The 25,135-nt window shown below is 44.3% G+C and overlaps 1 protein-coding gene across 1 annotated transcript in view; it reads left to right on the forward strand.

Moving 5' to 3' along the window:
- DNAH8 (dynein axonemal heavy chain 8) overlaps positions 1-25,135 on the forward strand; it is a 536,895-nt gene that overhangs the window by 302,400 nt on the left and 209,360 nt on the right. The window contains exons 44-45 of the mRNA XM_065401473.1: positions 13,869-14,047; positions 24,639-24,826. Of these exons, the coding sequence (XP_065257545.1) occupies positions 13,869-14,047; positions 24,639-24,826 (367 nt within the window). The remainder of the gene's footprint in view (positions 1-13,868; positions 14,048-24,638; positions 24,827-25,135) is intronic.

Raw genomic sequence — 25,135 nt, forward strand, 5'->3', positions numbered from 1 at the left:
AATATCCTTTTTATTATGGGTCCTCCTGCCTAAGCTACCATAGCCTCAGTCTTACCAATTCTCACTCTAAATCCTGTCTACGGAAAACTGTGTTTCCACTGTTCAAATTTGGTTTGCAGGGTCTAGCAAACTTCCATGCACATCAGTAAGTCATCAGCAAACAACATAGTCCATGGTTCCCTTCTAAGACAACTACAAACAAAAAACCACAATGCTAACCCCTGGGGCAGGCCAATATTGACTGGAAATTCTCTGCTGTAGCCCCATTTGGTTTTGACTACAGTAGTCACCATTATACCTATCCTCAATAAGATGGTGTAGTGATGCGAAGACTCACTGGCGCAGCGCCTCCTGCTGGTCGTCGAGGGAATTAGCTCTTCACCAGCTTCAGAGCACCCTCTGCGGGCCGGTGTCTCGCCTGCCACTGGCCCCGTGTCCCTCCTGGACCCCGGTGCCCCTTATCCTGGGGTTCTGCCCCAGCAGTACCCCCACTCTGGGTCTCCCCTCGCAGGGGATCCCCCAACACTCTAAACCCACCTTGCCTCAGTGGCTACTGCCAGTCACCATCTAACCCCCATTCACTGGGGCAGACTGCAGTCTGTAATGGCCACACATCATTGGCAAGGGGTTAGGACCTGCTGCCTTTGCCTATCCTCAAGCTGCCCCTCTGCAGCCCCTATACCTTCATAGGTCTTCAACAAGGCCTGCAGCCTGGGGTTTTACCAGGCTGGAGCTCCCCAGCTCCCTTTGCCCTTCCCCAGCACTGCTCTGCTTCAAGGACCTTGCTCCATGGCAGCTAGCCTTTCCCACTCCAGGGCTAGAGGGAGACTATCCCAGCTTCTGAGCCCCAGCCCTCTTATAAGGGCCAGCTGGGCCCTGATTGAGCTGGCCATAGCTGTGGCTGCTTCCCCAATCAACCTAGCTTTTTTCCAGCTGCAGCCCTCTCCAGGGCTGCTTTTAACTCCTCTTTACTGGAGTGGGGCAGCTGCCCCACTACAGATGGACACACAGCAAGCTAATTCTTTTGGTACAGAATTGTATTCCTTCTCCAGTCCACAAAGACCATGCCCAGTTGCTGTCTCTTCTCTGTGCTTCTCCATGAGGATTTGTAGAGCAAATATGGCATCAAGTATACTTCTTCTTGGCACAAATCCATACTGATGCTTCCGAATTTAAACTGTACGATGCAGAAGCTTTTCAGTAATTTTCTCCCAAAGTTTCATATCATGTGAAGTTAGCATACTTGGACGATGATTAGCACACAGTGTAATATCTCCATTATCTTTGAAAATGATTACCACAAAGCTTTTATGCCATTCATCCAGCATTTTTTCTTAATATCATTGAACAGACTTGTAAAATCCTTGAAACCATCCCTTCAGCACAGCCACTGGTACTTAGTCTGGCCCAGGTGCTTTCTCCTTGTTCATTTTTCTTAAGTCCCTCTATAGTCTCTTCCTCTTATATGCCATCTATCCTCCCCTGGTTCTGCTTCCATGTTCTTGGTTCCTTTCTGGGGTTCTCATTCATCACTCTTTCAAAAAAAAAATCACTCCAGACTTTGACTCACCATTCATTTGCAATATTAGAAATGAACATGGTATATAAACAAACTTGTTCACGTCCCTCATCATTTCTTCTCTTGCCTTAATGAGTTTCTAGATGGTTATTTCTCCTTCAGATCCAGTTAGGTGGTTAGGTAGCTCATCACAGGTCAATTTTTTTGCTGTTGGAACACTTCTTTTGGCCTTCCTTTTGCCTCCATATAAGCCATGTTATCATTGCTAAAGCCAGCTGCTTTGCCATTTTATAAAAGTTACCTTTTTCTTCTCAACCAATCCTTTAACTTGAGAATTCCACCATCAAGTCTCCGTTCTTACCTTTTTTATACTGGTTTCATCACTCTTAGGACTTCATGTGCCATTACCAACAATGTTAACGTTAGTTTGTACCAGTTATCCTCCACACATCCCTGTGTGTAGTCAGGAAGTCTAGGTATTACTACTTGTTTAAAGATTTTTTTTCATTCCCATCTTTAAGTTTTCACTGCTTAGGCTTTTTCAATGTTCAGGGGTTCAAATGTTTCTGAAGTCCATAAGTAGAAGTCTGTGCTGGTTCACAACACACTAACTGGGTATTACCTTACAATTGATTTGTGATCCATCGTTTACTCTTGTTTAAAAAGAAATGAATTTGGGACTGGTAAGGCCACACCTGGAGTACTGCGTCCAGTTTTGGTCCCCCCACTACAGAAGGGATGTGAACATTTTGGAGAGAGTCCAGCGGAGGGCAACAAAAATGATTAGGGGGCTGGGGCACATGACTTACTAGGAGAGGCTGAGGGAACTGGGGTTATTTAGTCTGCAGAAGAGAAGAGTGAGGCGGGATTTGATAGCAGCCTTTAACTATCTGAAGGGGGGTTCCAAAGAGGATGATGCTAGGCTGTTCTCAGTGGTGGTAGATGACAGAACAAGAAGCAAAGGTCTCAAGTTGCAGTGAGGGAGGTCTAGTTTGGATATTAGGAAACACTATTTCACTAGGAGGGTGGTGAAGCACTGGAATGGGTTACCTGGGGAGGTGTTGGAATCTCCATCCTTAGAGGTTTTTAAGGCCCGGCTTGACAAAGCCCTGGCTGGGATGATTTAGTCGAGGTTGGTCCTGCTTTGAGCAGGGGATTGGACTAGATGACCTCCTGAGGTCTCTTCCAACCCTAACATTCCATGATTCTATAATTTTTGTGTGCCCACCATTGGGATAAGTTATAAGGTGGATTTTCCTCCTCTGAAATGTGGGTTTGCAATCACCAAGTTCAGTGCCAGATACGTTTGTAGGGGCATTTTTCTCTTGGAGTTTCTGGGTCTGATGTGCCCTCCATGGACTGTTTCATATACAGCCTTCTCAGTTCCAGCATGTGCATTTAGATCTGTTTTGATAATTGTCTTCTCGTTGGGTGGTATGTTTCCAATAAGGCACAACAATTCATTGAAAAACTCCTCTTACCTTTTGATCATTTCCTAACTGTGGTGCATACCCACTTACTGTGTGGGTAGTCACTTTTTCTCACCACAGTTCAACACTCATCAGTCATTCTGGTAACCTCTATCACATGTCTCTGTATAGTTTCATCCAAAATAACTCCAACACCATTTCAGGAGGTTGAACTCACTAAATAGTAGATTTTTGTAACCCTCCTCCAGCATCTGAACTTTACAATCTCTCAATTTAGTCTCTTGTTCACATGTCAGATTTACTCTTCTCTAAGACCTCACATAGCTTCAAGCTTCTTCCAGACAGCAATTCCATGTTCCAACTTGCGTATATCAGCTTCCTCACTTCTTTAAACTTAGTGGCCCTAGTCTAGGTTACAAGTCAGGCAAGGCTTTTGTACATCACTTGCAGAGCTCACTCTGAGGTACACTTGACCTGGACATTAGTTCACATGAGCATATCTATTGGACAAGCTTTATGGATCACCTTCCCCTTCTCCTAGCTGAGCTGCCTCCCTAGGTTAGGGAGCTCATCTGCCCCAGCAAGACTTATTTTAAGGTGGTCTTTAATCACCTTGATGTCCTTGTCATAGGGTCTGTGTGGGCATTTTATGGAAGGAGCCACGCCACCAGCTACCCAACACATCCTGCTGAGAGATGCTTCCAGTTGTTCTGAGACTCCTTATTTGGATCTTTTCAACTATCTGGCATATGCAGGGATGTTCCTCTAGCTGCCACCCAAGCATGTGCCTGACGGGAGTTGATCACTACTTCACAGGGTCTGGGACCTAACAACCTAAAGGAAAAATACATCTTCCATTAAGTTAAAGTTTCCAGCTCTTTTGCTTGTGAAGATTACCTTGAAAATGTAAACCAATATGAATTGATATAAACCCCTCACTACAGCTGAAAGCTAGTTACTGATTTTTCCTAAGAATCATAAATGTAGGACTGGAAAGGACCACAGTTAGGTCATTTAGTCCAGTCCCTTGCACAGAGGCAGGACTAAGTATTATCTGGACCATCCCCAACTGGTGCTTGTCTATCTGGTCTTGAAAACCTCCAGTGACAGATTCCACAACCTTCCTAGGTAATTTTGTTCCAGTGCTTAACTACTGTTACAGGAGGAAGTTTTTCCTGTTGTCTAACCTAAATCTCTTACTGCAATTTAAGCCCATTATTTCTTGTCCTGTCCTCAGTGGATAAGGAGAACAATTTTTCATCCTCTTCTTGATAACAACCTTTTATGTACTTGGAGACTGTCGTATTCCCCCTCAGTTGTCAATTTTGCAGACTAAACAAACCCAGTTTTTTTCAATCTTTCCTCGTAGGTCATGTTTTCTAGGACTTTAATCATTTTTGTTACTCTCCTTTGGACTTCTCCAATTGTCCACATCTTTTCTGAAGTGTGGTGCCTGGAACTGGACACAATACTGCAGTTGAGGCCTTATCAATGCTGAGTAGAGTGAAAGAATTACTTCTTATGTCTTGCTGACAACACTCCTACTAACGCATCCCAGAATGCTTGCTTTTTTTTGCAACAGAATTACATTGTTGACGCATTTAGTTTGTGATCCACTATGACCTCCAGATCCTTTGCTGCAGTACTCTGTCCTAGGCAGTCATTTCCCATTTTGTGTTCGTGCAGCTGATCCTTCCTAAGTGTAGTATTTTGCATTTGTCCTCATTGAATTTAATCCTATTTATTTTAACTGGTTTCTCTGGTTTGTCAACCATCATTCTGAATTCTAATCCTGTCTTCCAAAGTGCTTTCAACTCTTCCAGCTTGGTATCATCTGCAAACGTTATAAGTGTACTCTCTATGTCATTATTAAAATCATATATGAAGAAACTGAATAGAACCAGACCCAGGACAAATCTCTGTAGGACCCCACTCAATGTGGCCTTCCAGCTTGACTCTGTCCCATCGATAACTATTCGGAGTATGCTTTTCCAACCAGTTGTGCATCCATCTAATGACTGCTATTCTACCATGTTTCTATAATATCCGGTTTGACCTCCTGCACTAGTTTTTCCAGTTCCTCCATTTTACTGCCCAGACTCCATGCATTCGTGTACAAGCATTGAAGTCACTTCCCTTAGTCACAGAGTTTTCTAATTCTTGGTATTCCATTATCCCTTGCCATATCTTCATTTAGCTGATTTTTCTGCTCCTGTGTATTGAAATCAGGTATGAAATACATGTTTCAAATTGTTGAAAAAACTGAAGCCTGTTAGCGCTTAGGTCCATTATGTGTAATCTTACTTTGAGCATCCAGATCTGTGAGAGGGCATCTGCACAGCCCCTTCCTGATAAGTGGTTCTGAGGGTACCACTCCAAAGAGTGTGAATTTGCAGTCAGTATTCTCCTGGAACTCCAGGGACATAGTTATGAACTAAACCGTAAAAAAAAATTACACATTGGTACAAATTTGGGTGGGAAAAAATCTCTTCCTGCATTTTAAACAGCTTTGTGTCAACAGATTTACGGTGACCTTCCTGAAGAATAACTTAGTGGTAGAATTGAGCCTGTTCGGTTTTTTTTTTTTGGTTAGCTATCAATTTTTGAAAAAATTCCTAATAAGCAGATTTGTTATATAATGACTTAAGTGAAAGGAAACAAACTTTGATTATGTTATTCAACACATTGTGAAGTAGTAAGCAAAAAGGAGCATTTTGGTATCACATTAAAGACATTAATTTCAACTCTTTATATACAAAACATGTAATTAATACAACTCCGCCATCTAAATACTACATAATTAATAGAAATGTCTCTTTCCGTGTTGTTGATGCTTTCTCAATGCTACTAACGTTATTGTATGTTCTGCCATAACTACATTGAGTGATGTATCAAGTCCACAATAATATGAAATGGTTAACCCACTAACAATCCAGTATTCAGCAGCTGACTAGACTGTCCTCTCCATTTGTATCCTCATCTTCATTATCTGAACTGTGCTCCATACTGTCACATCCTCCTCATCCATGTTCTCACACATTTGCAAAATATGTGCTAGAGAGCATTTGAGTCCATTTGTAAGGCACTGGAAATCAGGTAATTTACATTCTTTGATGCATTTACAAGCTGTCAGCTGCAAGATTACCTCAGGGGCAGGCCAGCCTTTCATCCATTCTGTTGTCAGATCACACTTCTACATGACCCAGCCACGCCCCATGCTATGGCTGGTTATGACGGGATACTTCTCCAGGCTCCTACACCAGATAGCAGCCTCATAATTGGCACAAAGCATTAAGGTAGAGGCAGTCTTTGTACAGAGGAAGCAGGCCAGATTCAACATCTCCCTTCTTATCTTGGAACAGCTCTGGTATCTTAGCTCATTTACCTCTGTGATATTTGACTTAGCTACATACATTGTACAGGTGAATTCCTGAACATGGTGATGAAAAGTCTTTAGATAAGACCCTGTGTTGCCCTAGCTCTCCCAGTGCTCAGTAAAGGTACTCTTTTCTGGTGATTATCTTTAGGCCAGTAATTTCCCCACATCTTGCAAATGTGCTAACAGAATCACACCTAGGGAATGCATGCATTCCCAACAGGGCTGAGCAGACTTCCTTTCTTAGTGAAGTGATGCCAAGTTTGGTTACATCTTCTTTGATTTTTTGATACCAGATCTTGCATAGATTTTTGCCAATGTGTCTGAAGAAAGCAAGGGTAAGAATTGGCACATCAGTGTCCTCAGATACCATTGATTTCATGGTTCTTTGATGCATGCTTTGCATGTAACATTATCCATGTGTGTGATTTTTGTGAAGAGGACAAGTCCAGAAAGTTTGGCAAGCTTGTTATACAGTACTCCTGTATGTCATATACATTATCTCACCATATACATTTCTCCAGGAAATAAGGCTTTTTCCATTCTTCACATAAGAACTTGATGAAAGCAGTCTTGCTGGTAGAACATTCAAGAAAACACCTCCATTGTTTATATCAGGCCAGAAGATCCAGTGTTCTTCAATAGAACTTCAGGTTCTGCCCTTCTATTTTCCATCTCTGAATTTTTAATGGAGATGTGTGGTAGAGTTTACAGACTTCACACTAAGGCTGAGACAGGGGAAGGACCAGAGCAGGACTGGACCAGGAAAGCTCAGCCCCTCAGGCACTGCTGAGCACGCTTCTGAGGAAAAGACCAGTATAAAGAGAGCTTCGGCAGCCAGGAACAGGGGGTGGGGGAGAGAAAATACAGAAGCCATTTTCTGAAGGAGCACTACCCTGTAGCAGCAGGAGAAGAAACCGCTACTGTGGGGGTTCGGCTGTGAGTCTTCCCTCCCCCCCTTGACACTACCCAAGAGGGAGGTAGAATGTGGGGCAAGGGCACCAGAGGGCTGCAGTCATCAGTCCTAGATGGTGGGGGTTCGAGGCAAGGACTGCAGCCATATGCCAAACTGAGACACAAGGTGTGTAGGATGTGGCCAATGGGCCAAATTTTATGGGGCTGATCTCAGGCCATCCCAAGCTGCTACACTTTTAGGGCCCTGGGCCAGAACCCCTTATACCTCACCCCAAGAAGGGCAGGGCAAGGGCTTACAGGTAAAGAAGCTGGTCCAACAGGGACCTAAGCCAAAGGGCCCAAGTCTTATTGAACTGAGAGAGAGACTGAGGTTGGCAGCCCAGACCACTAAATCTACTGGCTGACCAAACCACCCCACTAAAAGTTGTCATTTAACATGTTGGAGATCACATCTATCCTGTCACTGTCAGTTGCAGTCTTCAAGGTTTACATATTCTCTGACAGATCACCATATATTTTGTTTTTAATATTTATTTGGTGTACAAGACCCATTCCATCTATGGTGTAAGCCAGGGGTGGGCAAACTTTTTGGCTCGAGGGCCACATCAGGGTTGCAAATCGGTATGGAGGGCTGGGTAGGGAAGGCTGTGCCTCCCCAAACTGCCTGGCCCCCGCCCCCTATCTGCCCCCTCCCACTTCCTGCCCCCTGACTGCCCCCCTCAGAACCCCCAACCCATCCAACCCCCTCTGCTCCTTGTCCCCTGACCGCCCCCTCGCGGGATCCCCGCCCCCGGGACCCCACCCCATATCCAACTCCGCCCCCCCCAATCTCCTTTCGGAATGTGGCCCTGCGAACATGGGCAGAGGACTCAGGAGGAGCAGGGGCAGCCGCACAGCTGGAGAGAAGCGGCAGTTTCCCTTCAAAGTGCCGCTTCTCTCCAGCCGGCTGCACGGCCGCCCGGTGCTCCTCCTGAGTCCTCCGCCCGCGTTCGCTGCGCTCCCGCCACCTACACCGCTCGCCTGCTCCTCTGCCCCTGCAGTGCAGCCCCTCCCCCCCCACGGGGTGTGTGCCAGTGCTGAGCTGCCTGAGTGCCCGGCCCTGGGGCCCCCTGTTGTTGGGAGGGCCGTGCCAGGGCACCCTGAGCTGCGACGCCTGGCCGGAGCCAGCCAAGCTGCCGGGCTGGTGGCGCGGCGCGCTGAGGCTGCGGGGGAGGGGAGACAGCAAGGGAGGGGCCAGGGGCAAGCCTCCCCGGTTGGGAGCTCAGGGGCCAGGCAGGACGGTCCCGCGGGCCGTAGTTTGCCCACCTCTGGTGTAAGCAGATGGGCTAGGGATTGTACCAACTTTTTCTCAAGATTCCTTGTCAGGGCTGCTTTATTTGTCTTCCTCGTGGTGCCATCAAAGATGGTGAGAGGCTGGGGTAGTGGTCCTAAGGGGTGCTGCAGTACTTTCCTTATGTCCAGATTCCTATTTGATGCATGTGGGATATGTGATCCACCTTTAATACAATCTCCTTGTTTGAGGCTTTTGTTTTCCTGGATTTCTTTATCATTGAATGTCTTTTGTTTTTGCTTTGGCAGCTTATCATAGGAGTTCTGGGTTGGCTGCACAGTTTCTAGCCTGTTATGTCTGAATTCTATATATACACCTTCGCATGTAACAGATTGTGACAGGGTTGGGGGGAAAACCCCATCCAGTGTGGGACGAGTGCACCCCACACAGCCTCCTAAGCCCCAGTCAATGTACTCACCCCTAATAGCTGGCAGTGTGGCCCAATGGCCAAAGTCAATAGGTTCGCCCATCTTAACGGGCAGTAAGGTCTATTGGTCAGTCTATAGCATTGCCCCTCCTAGTGGGCAGTAAGGCCTAGCAGGTACAGTCAGTAGATTCGCTCCAGGGAGACAGGGGCAATAAGGCCTAGTCGCCAGTCAGTAAATTCACCCTTGTCAGCAGGGCAGTAAGGCCTAGAGGCCAGGATCAGTGGTGGGGGCCACCACGCACAGGAAAGGGGGTCGTGGCCCAGGTAGGGAGGTCCAGGCCTTCCCTCATCACCGGACCCCAGCCCAAGGCCCTGGTCGTGGCAGGGGTGCGTGCCACTGGGGGGAGGGATGGCCAACCAAAACATACTGACTCAAAAATTCCGGTTCACTAATCACGTCCCTATCAAATTCCCCTGGGCTGCTTTCTACCATAGTTCCCACCGTCCTGGTCTGGGCGTCTCTGTTATTAATGGATTCTTTGGTCTGTGTTGTTCCTGGTGACTCTGGATGCAGTGAGGTCTCCATGGGTACCGTGGTGTCTGCCTGGGTTACCATGTCTCCAACCCCCACAGCCTCGGGCATCAGCTGGTCCTTGGCAGGCACCAGCAGACTATGTCCTTTCTCCCTGGCAGTCAGCCCCAACTGAGGTGAGCTGCTCCCTTTTATACCAGTGCACCTGGAGAATGCCCAGTAGAGTGAAGGGGGCATGGTTTCCTCAGCCCACAATGTAGGGTTAACTCTTCCCCATCCAGTACAGAGCGAGTGAGTTCCATCACACAGATCCTCGCTAACATCTTCAGGAGCTACAGAACAAGTGAAGAGACAGACTAATTCATTTAGTTCTACAAATGGATTGACCCAGGTCTTCTCCAATGTATCTGTCAGTGACTGACATCTTTTTCATCTCTCTGTAACCTGGGTGGCTCAAGATCTGCATGAGATATACCAGGCATCTGGACCTGTACCATTTGCCTTAGTTTCCTAAAAACAGGTATTTCTGCACTCTGCAGTTAGGTAATACCTGTTCACTGCCCCAGCCTCAGGACTGAATCCTTTGGTCCCATCTGCTGTTTGTGTCTTTATTGACAGTCTCCTGAATGGCCTGATCTACAGGAATTTTTCCAAAGGGTTTCATGACCCCATCTGTACAGAGAAGCCTCTGTTTTTGAAATGATCACACTCCTCAGGATGTTCTATCTCCAACCATGGCATTTGTATGAAGAACACTAGCTCCGGTCATGGTTAGGTGAAGAAGCCCAGTCATCTTTTCTGGATGCTTGAGAAAAAGGCCAGGAACCACAACAACCGTAACAGTTTAATTCATCCAGAATGCTGATAAGTCGCTGTTTTCATTACTCAAATGGTTCAGGTACATGTTAAAAAGCTGAAATCCAAACACAGGATGAATGGTTGAGGACATAATTCAACTGGTTTATGTTGCCATATAGCTTCACCATCTAGTTTGTGTCATTGAGGCTTTGTAAATCAATCAGATGGTGGTCCTCCATCCAGGTATAAAAGCCCTTCCTGACTAATCTCAGCAGGGCCTCGTAGACTGATTTATGTAGTCTAACAACTCAGTGGTGATTGTGTCCCTGCAGTACACTCCGATGGAACTTTCAGCAGTAATACTGGACTCCAAGATCATTGGAATCTTTTCCCAATGATTGACATCATATTGCATATTTTATGAAATGCTCCCATTCTGATAATTATGGATTGGAATATTATCATTTTTTGTCATTCTTCCACAGTATTTCTGCATACAATGCGTGGTCAAAGACACATACTTTGTAAGACATAAATTGAGTTTTTTCCAAATATTTTCAGAGTCTGATTAAGGATTTTTTTAAGCTGTGGACATCTCCATTGGTGGTGCATTCATGATCGGCAAATACCCAACCTTGTCCTGAGTCATACTGATCTTGTCGCATGCTTGGATGTTGAACTCAATCCAGGAGCTGATTGGTTATTTACATCTGTTTGCCTGAGCAGAGACCATACTTCATTCTTAACTTGAGCATTGTGAATGGCCTCTTCATAGTGTACCTCCACTGGTTCCATCCAGAAGGGCCAACTCAGTTACCAGCATTATAAAGAGTAAGCAGTACTGGTGGAGGAGTGATGCTGTGGTTTTTGACTTTCTCTGCATGTGGAGGCTTCTTGGCTTGTCCAGTTGTTCATATCTGAGGCTGCACTGCAATACCATTTAATCTTTGATGTCCCTGCATCACTGAGTGTGTCTCCTCAAGTCTGTTGCTGTTATCATATGTCAAAGTTGTAGAGATGCAAGGCAGAATGTTGGATGGTATTGACCCACCTGATTCCTCCTCATTAGCCAGCTTCTGCAGACAGAGGTCAGTGTCCATTTCCTCCAGCTGCCTATAAGATACCCATGATCTAGTTGGTTGAGTGCCTGAAACAACTCCATATTGCTTGTGGAGGATATCCTGTTACCATGGATAGTGAAGTGCTTTGGAGGTTTCTGCAAACCTCCACTAATGTCATATATATAATCTTGGGGAGGGGGAAGAGGAAGACTGTATGAATCTTTGAATTCATGAGGCTGGTGCACTCTCTTTTGTGTCCCCTGTTAACACATGCAGGAAGTCCATGAGAGATTTTTGGCATTGGGGTGTAATAATTATCAAGCCCCTCTGGCTGTAGATGCCATGGTTGATCAATCTTGGATTCCTTCACATTTAACTGCATGATCAGCACATTGCTTTGAAACCTGATCAGTCTTCTGACAAAAGTGAATCCAGTTCAGAGGCCATTCTTGGATTCTCATTGACTAACATTGCCTTAGATAGGTTTTCTGGTATCGCCATAAGTTTGCCATTATCTGATATCTCCAGGCTACTACTGAATTCTGCTTCCAGTGTTCTCCAAATGTTTGTGACTTGATTTTTTTTTTTAATACCCAGAGAGCTCATATTGGTCACCAATTTCTCTGGCATGTTCACCACTGATACAAGATGAGGCTTTGAGAACAAATTAGGCTATTTAGTTATTTGCACTGTCGTACTTTTTTTTTCTTTCATAAAGTATATACTATCATCATCTTCATCTTGACAAAACTTCTGCTTTTCTGATGGTCTTGTGTAGGCTCTAACAAGATCTGTGATTTGTGTGCGTCTGCTGCTACCATCTCCCTTTATGTAACAGCCAATATCTTTCTGTCCATCTTCTCTTCTCTTCTGCTCTTTTCTATACATTCCTGTTTGACCTGAGATCTACTGCTTGCAATGGTGGCTCTCAGGACTTGGTCTCTTTCACATAAATGGTTACTTTTGTCATAAAATATACAGACTTTTTCTTATATTCTGGTGAATGATGCTCCCATTCCTCTTATTGATTTGCATGATTTATGGCCAACTTCTTCACTACAGGTGGAGCATTTTGCCTATTTTTCATGCTGTTGCAGAGTTTTCTTGTGTGTAAATATCTTTCTGCAGTTTAGGAGGTAAAATGTTTGTTGCTTCATTGGTGTCTTTATAGTTCAGGTACTATAAAGTTTCACCGAACTGGTTTGGTCAGTTCTGTGAAAGAAGCCTCAACATCACATATCACACACATGTTTTTAGATCTTTTACTCAGTTCGTGAATGCTTTTTGGGAACCTCTGAATCAGATTCGATTGTTCATTCAGTAATCACAATAGCATCACAGTCAAATCTGAAGCAAACAAAGGAAAAAATATGTAAATCGTAGGTCACAGTACCTTATTATATACAAAAACTACCAAAAATTGATTTTAAGTTTAGAAATCGGTGTAGAATCAAATCATTTTTCATGTGAAGCGTGACCTCCATTATTATATATTTGGTAGTTGCCATGTTAATGGTTATGCAAATAAGACATTTTTTCATAGTATTCATTATTGTAATGTAAAAAAAGTAATTACCCAAAATTGGGTGAAGATGTATTCATGGAAACAGGCCTACCTCCACCTTTTAAGCTACCATGCAGAAAGGTCCACCACATATTTTTGTAATATGCATGAAATAATATTTTAAAAAATGGGAATTTGCCCACCCAGATGGTATCAAAAAGTTGTCTGGCTCATGGGCTAACAGTCCAGTAACCTACTTTTGTCCTTTAATTGTTCAGATGTCCTATATTTTCTTTATCACAACCCTAGAATTCATTTATACTTCATGGAATCCTGCTCACTTGGGGTTAGATTACATCTTTAGACTTGGCCCTGAGCAAGGATGACTTATACTTAACTGCTCCTCCGTAGGAGTAGCTTTACAAAGGAATTGTGACTCAGAGGCACAGTCATTCCTGGCCTCTGAGTAAATTACTGCAGCCCTTGAAAAGATGCATCTTATTTATTTCTTGGGTATGGACACCTATTCTGACCTAAGGCTTTGTTCACTCTGTCTCTCTCCACCCTTTCCCATCGATTGTCTCACTGGGATGAATATCCAGAGAACAAGGGCTGTGCTCTACAACAGACCCAAGTCTGGGTAAATCAAGCAGTGGGGGTTGGGTGGCCTCCTTACTCTCCCAGATGGTCCAGCTTGGCCAAGCAAAGCAGGGTCACAAGTTAGTCTTTTATTAAAGAAAGGTTGGATTGTGTCTTTAACTGCAGTTGCCCCAGGAGGCATTGTGTCTCAGAGAAATATCTCTGAGGCTCAATTCCCTCCCTGCTCCCCCTTTTCCTGGAGGTGGGGGAAGGGTAGGAGGATAATAATTTACTGTTGTCCTGTACTAGCCACAAATTACAATACTCCCTGAATTGTGTTGGCTCAGATATGCTGGCTGGCATGTTGAGGGGGCTAATATTGCTTTATTATATGCATGTAGGTTTTATTTCTCACTTTCATCTGTAGTTAATTATAAATTTGAATTAACATTTACAGATGCTATATAACCTTAGCTCAGGCTTTGGGAATGAACATGGGAGGAGCTCCAGCAGGACCAGCTGGAACTGGTAAAACAGAAACTACAAAAGACATGGGAAAGGCTCTGGGAAAATATGTAGTAGTATTTAACTGTTCTGATCAAATGGACTTCAGAGGCTTGGGTAGGATTTTCAAAGGTAAGATTTTCCATGTTGCATGTACTGAGAAACAAAGAACAAATTACTTTTTTATTAAATCATAATAGCCACATAGGATAAAATTTTCACAGGCACTTAACCCCCATTTTCAATAGTGACTTAGGAGCAAGTAGGAGGACTCCTAAATCACTTTTGAAAATGAGTAGAAGTTCACTACTAACCTGCGACTGCCTCTGAGTATAGGCATTGCTGCCTACCTGTGGGCATCCAAATCCTATCTCCTGCCTAAGCCCCGGAGTGATTCACAAACGAGGGGAAGATGGGCATTCAGCAATCTAACTCTTCTGAGGGGCCAGATCCGATAGATGTGTTCAGAGCCTGCCTACTGGATCAGGCCCCAATAGATGAGCTTACACAAAATAGCTGGAGGGGCAGGACCTCCCTCATAACTTTTAGCCCTGTAGTTAGGGTACTCACTTGGGAGGTGGGAAAGTCCCCTCTCCATCTAAGAGAGAGAAGGGATTTGAACCAGGATCTACCACCTGTCAGGTGACTGCTCTAACCATTGGGCTATAAGTCTAATGTAGGGAGTCCTTCAGTCTCTCCTGTTGGAGCTGTTGCATTGTGGGTAAATAAGATAAGAATAATTGGAGCAGGGGGATTGGATCCTGGGTGTGCCACATCCTGGGTGACTGCTCTAATTGTCAGGCTATACAATCAATCTTATGCTTGTATTCTCATTTTCACTTTCTTAGTCAATTTAAATATTAATGCCTATCCATACAAATATGCTTTCCTGAGGTACACTCATTTAGTCTTTTTCAATAATAAATGTATTACACACAAAGTTAAAAGAACATTATCAGGGTTGCAAAGTCAAGAAATCAAAGCTAAGAAATTCCAGAATTGCCTGGGTTCAGCTCCTTGAGTACGCATTATAATGTACTCTTTAATTACATGATCAAAAGTTAGCTTATCCCAGTTATTGGTGACCTGAGATAACTGCAGTGAAAACATGCAGTCACAGCCAATCCGAAGTATCTGTACATGTTAATCTTCCAATCCCTTCCCACTAGCCCCCTAAGCAGTTAATCCCGAGTGCTATCTACCCATACTTTGACCATTGACTGGAAGGCAGCGGAGGGCAACAAAAATGATTAGGGGGCTGGAGCACATGACAAATGAGGAGAGGCTGAGGGAACTGGGATTATTTAGTCTGCAGAAGAGAAGAATGAGGGGGGATTTGATAGCTGCTTTCAACTACCTGAAAGGGGGTTCCAAAGAGGATGGATCTAGACTGTTCTCAGTGGTAGCAGATGACAGAACAAGGAGTAATAGTCTCAAGTTGGGGGAAGTTTAGGTTGGATATTAGGAAAAACTTTTTTACTAGGAGGGTGGTGAAGCACTGGAATGGGTTACCTAGGGAGGTGGTGGAATCTCCATCATTAGAGGTTTTTAAGGCCCGGCTTGACAAAGCCCTGGCTGGGATGATTTAGTTGGGGTTTGGTCCTGCTTTGAGCAGGGGGTTGGACTAGATGACCTCCTGAGGTCCCTTCCAACCCTGATATTCTGTGATATGTGTACCTTCATATGCATCTGCTCAGCTCCTTGGTCCCATTGTTTGTGTATTTTCTGTAGCTGCACCCATCAACCACTCTAAGAAGAAAATATGATTACTTAGCTCTATTGTAACAGTACTTCGAATTATGGTTCACATGTGTATTCCACCACCTGCCCTATGTCCCCTCTGCACTGGAGTTTTCAGACACATTTCCAATGTAAAGGAACTGAGAGTGGAAGGGGAGAGGGGAAGGTTGGGATGGCACCACACTTATATAGCCTTAGAAAGGGCCATGGGGAGGTGCAGAGTGCCTGTGCCACCTTGATGGGTACTGTAACAGAAAGCTCTCTGGCTCCAGCTTGCTGGGTGTGCACACATTCCTGTGTGGAATACATGAATGAACCACATCTCAAAGGACAACTGTTGTAATACAGGCAAGTAACCACTTTATCCTCTTTCCTAGGGCAGTGCTCTAAAAAGCATAAATGCTCAGACCACTCTTGACCTCCAAAGTAAAAAAAAAAATGATGCTTCATCTTTCTCAGAGTCCTCAGTGTGGGATTTTTCTGCCCAGAGATTAGCCACTCCAATACCAAAGGCAGAACATACCTTTTGGCTTGCCACTCCCTGGTACTGCCCCATACTGGCTCTCATAGAGCATGGCCTTTGACTTCTGTACCCATTCCAGGATGATCAAGACTGGCTACTTCATCAGTGGCAACAGTGGATCCACCATCAGTGTTGTTGGTAGGGCAGTGGACATTATTGGTACTGACCATGCCAGAGCCCTATGTAGCTGCAAAAGATCTGCTCTTCCTCTTGGTACCACTTCACTGCTCATCCAAACTAACCGCACCTTGTCGGAGCTGTCACATGCAGTGCAGACATCAGCACTGACATTGGGGTCTGTTATAGTAACTGTGACCAGAGGTCCTCAGTCTCCTCTATGACTTCACCCAGACTACAGGTTCTGCTTTGCCTCAGTGCATGGTACCAATAGCTAGGAAGCCCCTGATGTTGCCCCTGGTATCTCAGTCCTGCCATATATCACTGTCCTGATCTCTGATGACACCTTCTAGTACCACACCACCCTTGCCTTTGGAGCATTCTGATCCTCGTTGGAGTCTGAAGTGGGTTCCTATGTCCCCCCCTATGTCTTGTCTGGTACCAGATGACATTAAGCTCTACCCAAAGCTCCTGGAAAGGATGGCTACATCACTTGGTATCCAGATGGAGCTCTTGGAGCAGAGTCCTCATAATCTCATGGACATTTTACACCCCAGTTATATCAGGGAAAGATGCCCTTCCTGTAAGTAAGGCTATAATGCAGCTCATTACGTCCCTATGGCAAACCCCTTCATCAGTCATGCTTGTGGCAAAGTGCATAGAACATAAATGCCAAGTTCTGTCCCAGACATATGGACACTTCTATCAACACTTCCATGCCAGGCTCTCTGATAATGGTAGGTAGTAAATAAAAGACCACTGCCAAGGTAGAGCAAAAGCTGCCCTCAAAGAAAAGGACACACAAATATTATATATATTTTTTTGATAAAAGGTATTATTCAATTGCAGTGGTACATCTGCATATAGCTACCTATCAGACTTTCTTATCCTGATACGACTATTAAAATGTGTCTACTATGTTCAAATTCCTAAACAAGCTACCTGAGGACTGTAGGAACAAGTTTCAGTTCCTTCTGATGGAGAGTCATTTGATCTTCCAAGCTGCTCTTCAGACTTTCCTTGATGCTTCAGACTTAGCTGCAAGGGTCATGGTGACAGCCATAATCATGCACCATTTGTAGTGGCTTCAGTTGCTGGAGATTCCTGTAGAGGTGCAGCAGACTCTTGAAGACCTCCTCTTTGAAGGCTGTGCTTTATTTTTCTTTAAGCCTGACGAGGAAGTACACACACTGAAAGGGCTGTGCAAAAGTCACTTGTCTTTATATGCCAGCCTGGGAAAGCACTATGTTTCAGCATCAGTTTCAGCTGAAACAGCAGTATTACCCACCCAGACACCTGGATCAGTCCAGGTACAAACACAGACAACTTAGAAGAAGGCCTACTCCATCTACCTCTGTGGTCATTTTCATTCAGACAGCTGCAGGCCTCAAAGGAGCCTGTTTGACTCCTCTGTCAAGGATAGCCTACTTGTCAGATCCAATCTCTGTTTCTCCTACTTCCTATGTGTGTAGCAGTCCATCACCTCAAACAAGTGGCTACTAAGAACAGTGGAATGTGGATATACCCTGAAGTTTCTTTCTTTCCCCTCCTTGGCCCACCTTCCCTGTCCCTTTTCAGGGACGCATATCCAAGTCTGTACTAAGACAAGTGCAAACTCTTCATTCTTTGGGAATTGCAAAGGAATTGACCCCTCAGTACCAGGAAAGGGGTTTCTACTCCCACTACTTCCTATATCCAAAACAAAACGAGTCTCGGGCCACTTCTAGACCTTCAGAACTTGAACAAATACATCAAGAATCTGAGGTTCCTTGTGGTTTCCCTTGTAGCTATTATCCCTTCATCAGAGCCAAGTGATTGGTATGCTGACCTTGATTTGTGAGTTGCATATTTCCACATGGCAATCTATCCAGGCCACAGAATATTCCTAAGGTGCATAATAGGAAGAGATCACTTGCAGTTCACAGTTCTACCATTTGGCCTATCATCTGCATTGAGGACTTTCACTAGATTCATGGTGGTGGTAGCAGCTTGCCTCCGCCATTGGGATGTCCAAAGGTATCTGTACCTGGATGATTGGTTAGTGTGGGGTCATTCCTGTCAACAAGTGGAAGGAAGTATCTATTGGATGCTCTCTCTGTTCCAATCCCTAGGCCTGGAAGTGAACAAGAGACATTGATCCTCAAAGCTCTCCAGAGAATAGAATTTATTGGGGCAGTCCTGGGGGTTTCAGCTCCAACCCAGGTTGTTTCTTCTTTGAGACCCCTGTGTGCCATTCAGAAGCAGTCCCCAAAGCTCAGTAAGGAACTGCCTCAGGCTCCTAGAACCTATGGTAGCATGGACTTGTGACCTCCCCCTCCCCTATTCCAGACTGCATCTCAGAGGCTTGCACACACAGCTCAGGTCAATTACTGCCCTCATATGCACCATCTGGACAAGCTAGTGTTTATTCCAGGCAAGAGGTTGGTGGATGAATCATGGCATGTAGGGGAATCCATTCTCATCAACTCTCCCCTCTATGATCAGATGATGGATGCTTCTGCCACAATGTGGGGAGTGCATTTGGGCAATCTAAAGGGTCATGGCTTGTGGTCTCTCACGAGGTCCAATTACACATAAATGTTCTTGAGTTACATGCAATATCCAGAGTGTGTCAGTTTCTTCCACACATACAGGACAGAATCAAACCAATCATCCAGGTGCTCACTGACAATACCACAGTAGTGTTTTTATGTGTACGAACAGGAGGGTGCCATATCAGGCAGCTTGTCTCAGGAGGCAATCAAGCTGTGGGTTTCTGCATATGGAATTTACTAACCCTCAAAGCATCTCACCTGCTGGGAGTCCAGAATGCCCTAGCAGACTGCCCGAACAAGTCATTCAATTTGGATCACAAATGGTCTCTCCAGCTGGCTACTCTAAGATCAGTTTTTCAAGTAGGGGTTGTCTCTACAGTTGATTTGCTTGCAACTCTCCAGAACTGGAAGTGTTCCTGATTCTGTTCAAGTATAGGTCACAGCCCCGAGTCCATCTCAGATGCATTCCTCTTTTCATTGGACAAGGACCTGCTGTACATGTAGCCACCAGTGCCTCTTATCCCCAGGGTTATTGTCAAGCTGAAACAAGAACAAGGCAAAATTATCCTCATTGTTTCATATTGGCCAAGGACATTGTGGTACTCCGATGTACACAAGCCATTCCTTCAAGAACCTACTTCTAATAAAAAATCTGATATTCTAGAATCATGGGCAGGTGTTGCACCTGAATCCTCAGTCGGTGTAGCTCATGGCCTACTTCCTCAGCAATTAAACCCAGAGGAGGTGCACTGTTCGATAGCAGTTCAGAATGTCCTGCTCAATAGTAGGAAACCATCCAAGAGATCTACTTACCTTAGTAATTGGAAGTTTCTTCTAACTGGGCAATTAGTCATGGTGTGTCTCCTACACAATCTACAATTCAAAAGATTTTGGATTATTTGTTACACCTTAAAGGTCTGGCAGTCAGCTCCATCAGGGTGCATCTGGTCGCAATACAGGCATGCAATGCTGAAATTGAGGGCAGGACTGTATCTCTAACCCTATGACTACCAGCTTCCTAAAAGCTCTAGAGAGGTTGCTCCCACCATGAGAGATCCTACTCCACTGTGAGATTTGAATTTAGTACTGTCAACTCTTATGGGACCTCTTTTTGAGCCTTTAGCCTCCTGCTTGTTGTTACACCTCTCAGCAAAGGTGGCCTTTTTAATAGCCATCTCCACTACAAGGAGAGTGGGGGAACAGTGTACCCTGGCAATGAATCCTCCATTTACCATTTTTTTACAAGGACAAGGTGTGGCTTAGCCCACACCCTAAGTTTCTTTCCAAAGTAGCATCTGATTTCCATCTCAGTCAGTCAATGTACTTATCTGTCATCTTTTCAAAGCCACATGCTCACAAAGATGAACAGAAGCACCACACTTTGGATGTTCGCCGGGCCCTGGCTTATTACTTGAATAAACCAAAGATTTTCCAGTTCTCTTCTAAACTTTTTTTACTTTGTGCAGAATGAATGAGAAGCCATCTTGTCACCAAATGGATCACCAGCTGTGTCGTCATATGCTATGCTGCCAAGGGTATTGTGCTCTTAAGAAGCTGTTAGAGCAGTGGTCCCCAAACTTTTTACCTCGTGCCCCCCATCCCTGTCTGTGCCCCCTTTCCCCCCAAGCTGGGGCCGGGAGGGGGGGATGTGGACATGGGTAAGGGGGCCAAGGCTTGGGCCACAGCTGGGGGACAGGAGCGGAGCCCGGGTGTGGAGTCAGCAGCCGGGGCCAGGAGTGGAGCTGGGTGGCGCTCCCACCCTCCATGGGTGCTAGCCTGGGCCCCAGCTGAGCTCCTTGAACATTCCTCGGCACCCCCCTTGGGGGGCATGCCCCCCAGTTTGGGGACCTCTGTATTAGAGCATTCATCTAGAGCACGCTCCACCTCCTCAGTGTTCGTGGGGAAAGATCCATATCGTGGACATCTGCAGAGCAGAGACATGGTCCTCAGACCACATATTAGCTAGATGCTGTGTAATTATTGATGCATCAAGGGAAGATGTGAATGTGGGCTGAGTGGTCCTGCAGTCCCTCTTCCAATGATACTCCTAGTCCCCACTCCAATGAAAACCGTTTAGGAGTCCCCTACAGGGTAAGAGACATATACAATCACTTGAAGAGAAGAGTTACTTTTTGTGACTACTGTTCTTCGAGATGTGTTCCATTACCCAACCCACCCTCCTTCCCCAATGCATTGGAATCTAATTTCTAAGATTCTGGTATAAAGGTACTGAAGGATGGGCTAGTCAGCTCCACCCTTTATCCCTTCGACTCGGAGGATGTGGGATGCCAGGGCACAGGGTTGGCCGCTCTGCAGGTACTGCTAGGGAAAACTCTCCTGCACATCCCTGCACATATGTACAGTGTAATGAACATATGTAATACATCTCAAAGAACAACACTTATGAAAAGGTGAGTAACCATTTCTTTTCCTTTAACCTTATTCTTGGAAATGGCTGAAATTCTTAAATAGTCAACTTGAGGCAGACACCCAGCCTGGAAAATTTCAGCCCAAACAACTAAGGTGTGGTGAAGTTGTAAGCAACTGACAACTGGGTCTTTACACCCCATCATCTCAGGCATTGGCACCCTGACAGCAGGATTGTCTGGCTATGTAGACTCCCTCCTCAGGCCCTACGCTACCAGCACTCCTAGCTTTCTTCAAGACACCACTGACTTCCTGAGGAAACTACAATCCATTAGTGATCTTCCTGAAAACACCATCCTAGCCACTATGGATATAGAAGCCCTCTACACCAACATTCCACACAAAGATGGACTACAAGCCGTCAGGAACAGTATCCCCAATAATGTCACGGCAAACCTGGTGACTGAACTTTGTAACTTTGTCCTCAACCATAACTATTTCACATTTGGGGACAATGTGTACCTTCAAATCAGCGGCACTGTTATGGGTAGCCACATGGCCCCACAGTATGCCAACATTTTTATGGCTGACTTAGAACAACGCTTCCTCAGCTCTCGTCCCCTAATGCCCCTACTCTACTTGCGCTACATTGATGACATCTTCATCATCTGGACCCATGGAAAAGAAGCCCTTGAGGAATTCCATCAAGATTTCAACAATTTCCACCCCACCATCAACCTCAGCCTGGACCAGTCCACACAAGAGATCCACTTCCTGGACACTACAGTACTAATAAACGATGGCCACATAAACACCACCTATACCGGAAACCTACTGACCGCTATACTTACCTACATGCCTCCAGCTTTCATCCAGACCACACCACTCGATCCATTGTCTACAGCCAAGCTCTACGATACAATCACATTTGCTCCAACCCCTCAGACAGAGACAAACACCTACAAGATCTCTATCAAGCGTTCTTACAACTACAATACCCACCTGCTGAAGTGAAAAAACAAATTGACAGAGTCAGAAGAGTACCCAGAAGTCACCTACTACAGGACAGGCCCAACAAAGAAAGTAACAGAACGCCACTAGCTGTCACCTTCAGCCCCCAACTAAAACCTCTCCAGCGCATCATCAAGGATCTACAACCTATCCTGAAGGATGATCCATCACTCTCACAGATCTTGGGAGACAGGCCAGTCCTTGCTTACAGACAGCCCCCAAACCTGAAGCAAATACTCACCAGCAACCACACACCACACAACAAAAACACTAATCCAGGAACCTATCCTTGCAACAAAGCCCATTGCCAACTCTGTCCACATATCTATTCAGGGGATACCATCATAGGACCTAATCACATCAGCCACACCGTCAGGGGCTCGTTCACCTGCACATCTACCAATGTGATATATGCCATCATGTGCCAGCAATGCCCCTCTGCCATGTACATTGGCCAAACCGAACAGTCTCTACGTAAAAGAATAAATGGACACAAATCAGACGTCAAGAATTATAACATTCAGAAACCAGTTGGAGAACACTTCAATCTCCCTGGCCACTCGATTACAGACCTAAAAGTTGCAATATTACAACAAAGAAACCTTCGAAACCAGACTCCAATGAGAGACTGCTGAATTGGAATTAATTTGCAAATTGGACCCCATTAAATTAGGCTTGAACAAAGACTGGGAGTGGATGGGCCATTACACAAAGTAAAACTATTTCCCCATGCTTATTTCCCCTCCCCCCACAGTTCCTCATATCTCCTTGTCAATTGCTGGAAATGGGCCATTTTCATTACCACTGCAAACAGTTCCCCCCCTCTCTCCTGCTGATAAAACCTGATCACTCTCCTTATAATGTGTATAGTAACACCCATTGTTTCATGTTCTCTGTGTGTATATATATATCTTACTACTGTATTTTCCACTACATGCATCCGATGAAGTAGGCTGTAGCCCACGAAAGCTTATGCTCAAATAAATTTGTTAGTCTCTAAGGTGCCACATGTACTCCTGTTCTTTTTGCGGATACAGACTAACACGGCTGCTACTCTGAAACCTGGGTCTTTATACTGTCCTCAACATTAATAATAGGTGGTGCTACCAGCCCTTCCTATAATAATTTTGTTTTAAAAGCTTCATAATTAGGATGCTAGTCAGATTCTTGTCATTTAATAGAAAAGTGTCAAGATACTGCCTTTTTGGAACTCCATGAATATTGTAGAGAGAGAGATTAGGTTTTTTTTAAGTACAATAGCAAAGGCCAGGAGGAAGTGTGTGACAGCTGGAGAGAAAGCATTCTTGGCTGAGGGGATCTGGATGTGGAATGAACTTCCACAGGAGATTAGGTGAATCTAAAGTCTTGCCAGCTTTAGGAAATACTGCAAAATTTTCCTCTTCCAAAAGCCATTTCTACTCTAGCAAGAATGACATTCACAAGATTGACACCCTCATCTACCCAAACACTCTGCCCACAGGAAAAAAACACCCAACACCCTGAAACAAACAGATAAACCAAACAATAAAATGAAAATGCCATAGCCAAAGTAGAGATTTTACCCCCAAAAGAAAAGAGTCAGACTCCAGGAAGTCCACTAGGAATTTCAATATTGGTATTAATTTAATGTGGAAGGTACTTAGATATTGCAGTGATAGGCAGCCATACAAAATCCATAAATAGATAACATACAATTTAAAAAAATTACATTTACAAATCTATATGAAGTTATTCATGGTGAAAGTCTGAAATCTGGGAGCTGTGCTTACAGAAAGGGAAAGTAAGAGGACAGGAATACTAGTAGATACTGAGGAAAAGAGAAGCCATGTAGCTGTAAAAAGGTACTTTTCAGTTTCTGAAGTTCTGATCAGAAAAAAGATGCAGAAAGTGTGACTGAGTGATTTTAGAAAGATAGATTACATACCAGTAATCCTGATTACATAGTCCACCTTTTTATTCTCACAATTTTAGCATGAGTCTTGTGATTGTGTTCTGTTTAAAGTCCGAGCTGCTGGAGACAAGTGATTACATAAGAATCTTAGCTTTAACTTAAAAAAAAAAGTAGTAAAAGTTTCTAGACTTCATGGTTGCAGAGGAAAGCTTGAAAGTGTGACCCAAGTGCACCATGAAGACTCAAAAAATAGAAGGCAGATAAAAAGAACCCAAATCTCATTTATTTTTTTAAAATTAAGAAACTAATCTTTATACTGAGTTATGGGTCCAACTGTAGGAAAACCTGTATCCAAGACTTGGCAATTCCCTGAAGAATTTAAAAATTTTATTCTGGTTGAGTTTCACTGTTAAGAAGTTTGTATACTGAACTGCCTGCAATATCTGCAGGAAGAGAGGTGCAGACCAAATAGCTTAGGCTTGTGGGGGAATCATTTCCAGAAACCATGTCATCAGCCACATTTTCCTTTTCCCATTGCAGGTCTTGCACAGTCAGGTTCCTGGGGATGCTTCGATGAATTTAACAGAATTGAATTACCTGTTTTATCGGTTGCAGCACAACAAATTTATATTATTTTAACAGCAAGGAAAGAAAGGAAAAAGCAATTCATATTTTCTGATGGAGATTGTGTAGATTTAAATCCAGAGTTCGGAATTTTTCTTACAATGGTAAATATATGAATGGAAGAGTGTCATTTGGTAATCTTTGATAAGAGAAGACAAATTACATAAATTAATAATATAGTAACTTGAAAACAATGCATATTGTTAATTACATTGTAGTATCTACATAGTAATGATTTTGCAAACAATAAGTGTGCAATACCTTACCACCACACTATCTCCTGAAAATGTTTTTTGAATTTTTTTAAAACCAAAGCCCAGATATTTTTGCCTAAATGAATGCTGCTTCCTTCTGTATAATGAATCATGAATGTGAATTACCTATGAATGTATTAATAGTTTTGTTCCTTATTT

This window comes from Emys orbicularis, chromosome 3 (assembly GCF_028017835.1).
Source record: "Emys orbicularis isolate rEmyOrb1 chromosome 3, rEmyOrb1.hap1, whole genome shotgun sequence".
Lineage (NCBI taxonomy): Eukaryota > Metazoa > Chordata > Testudines > Emydidae > Emys > Emys orbicularis.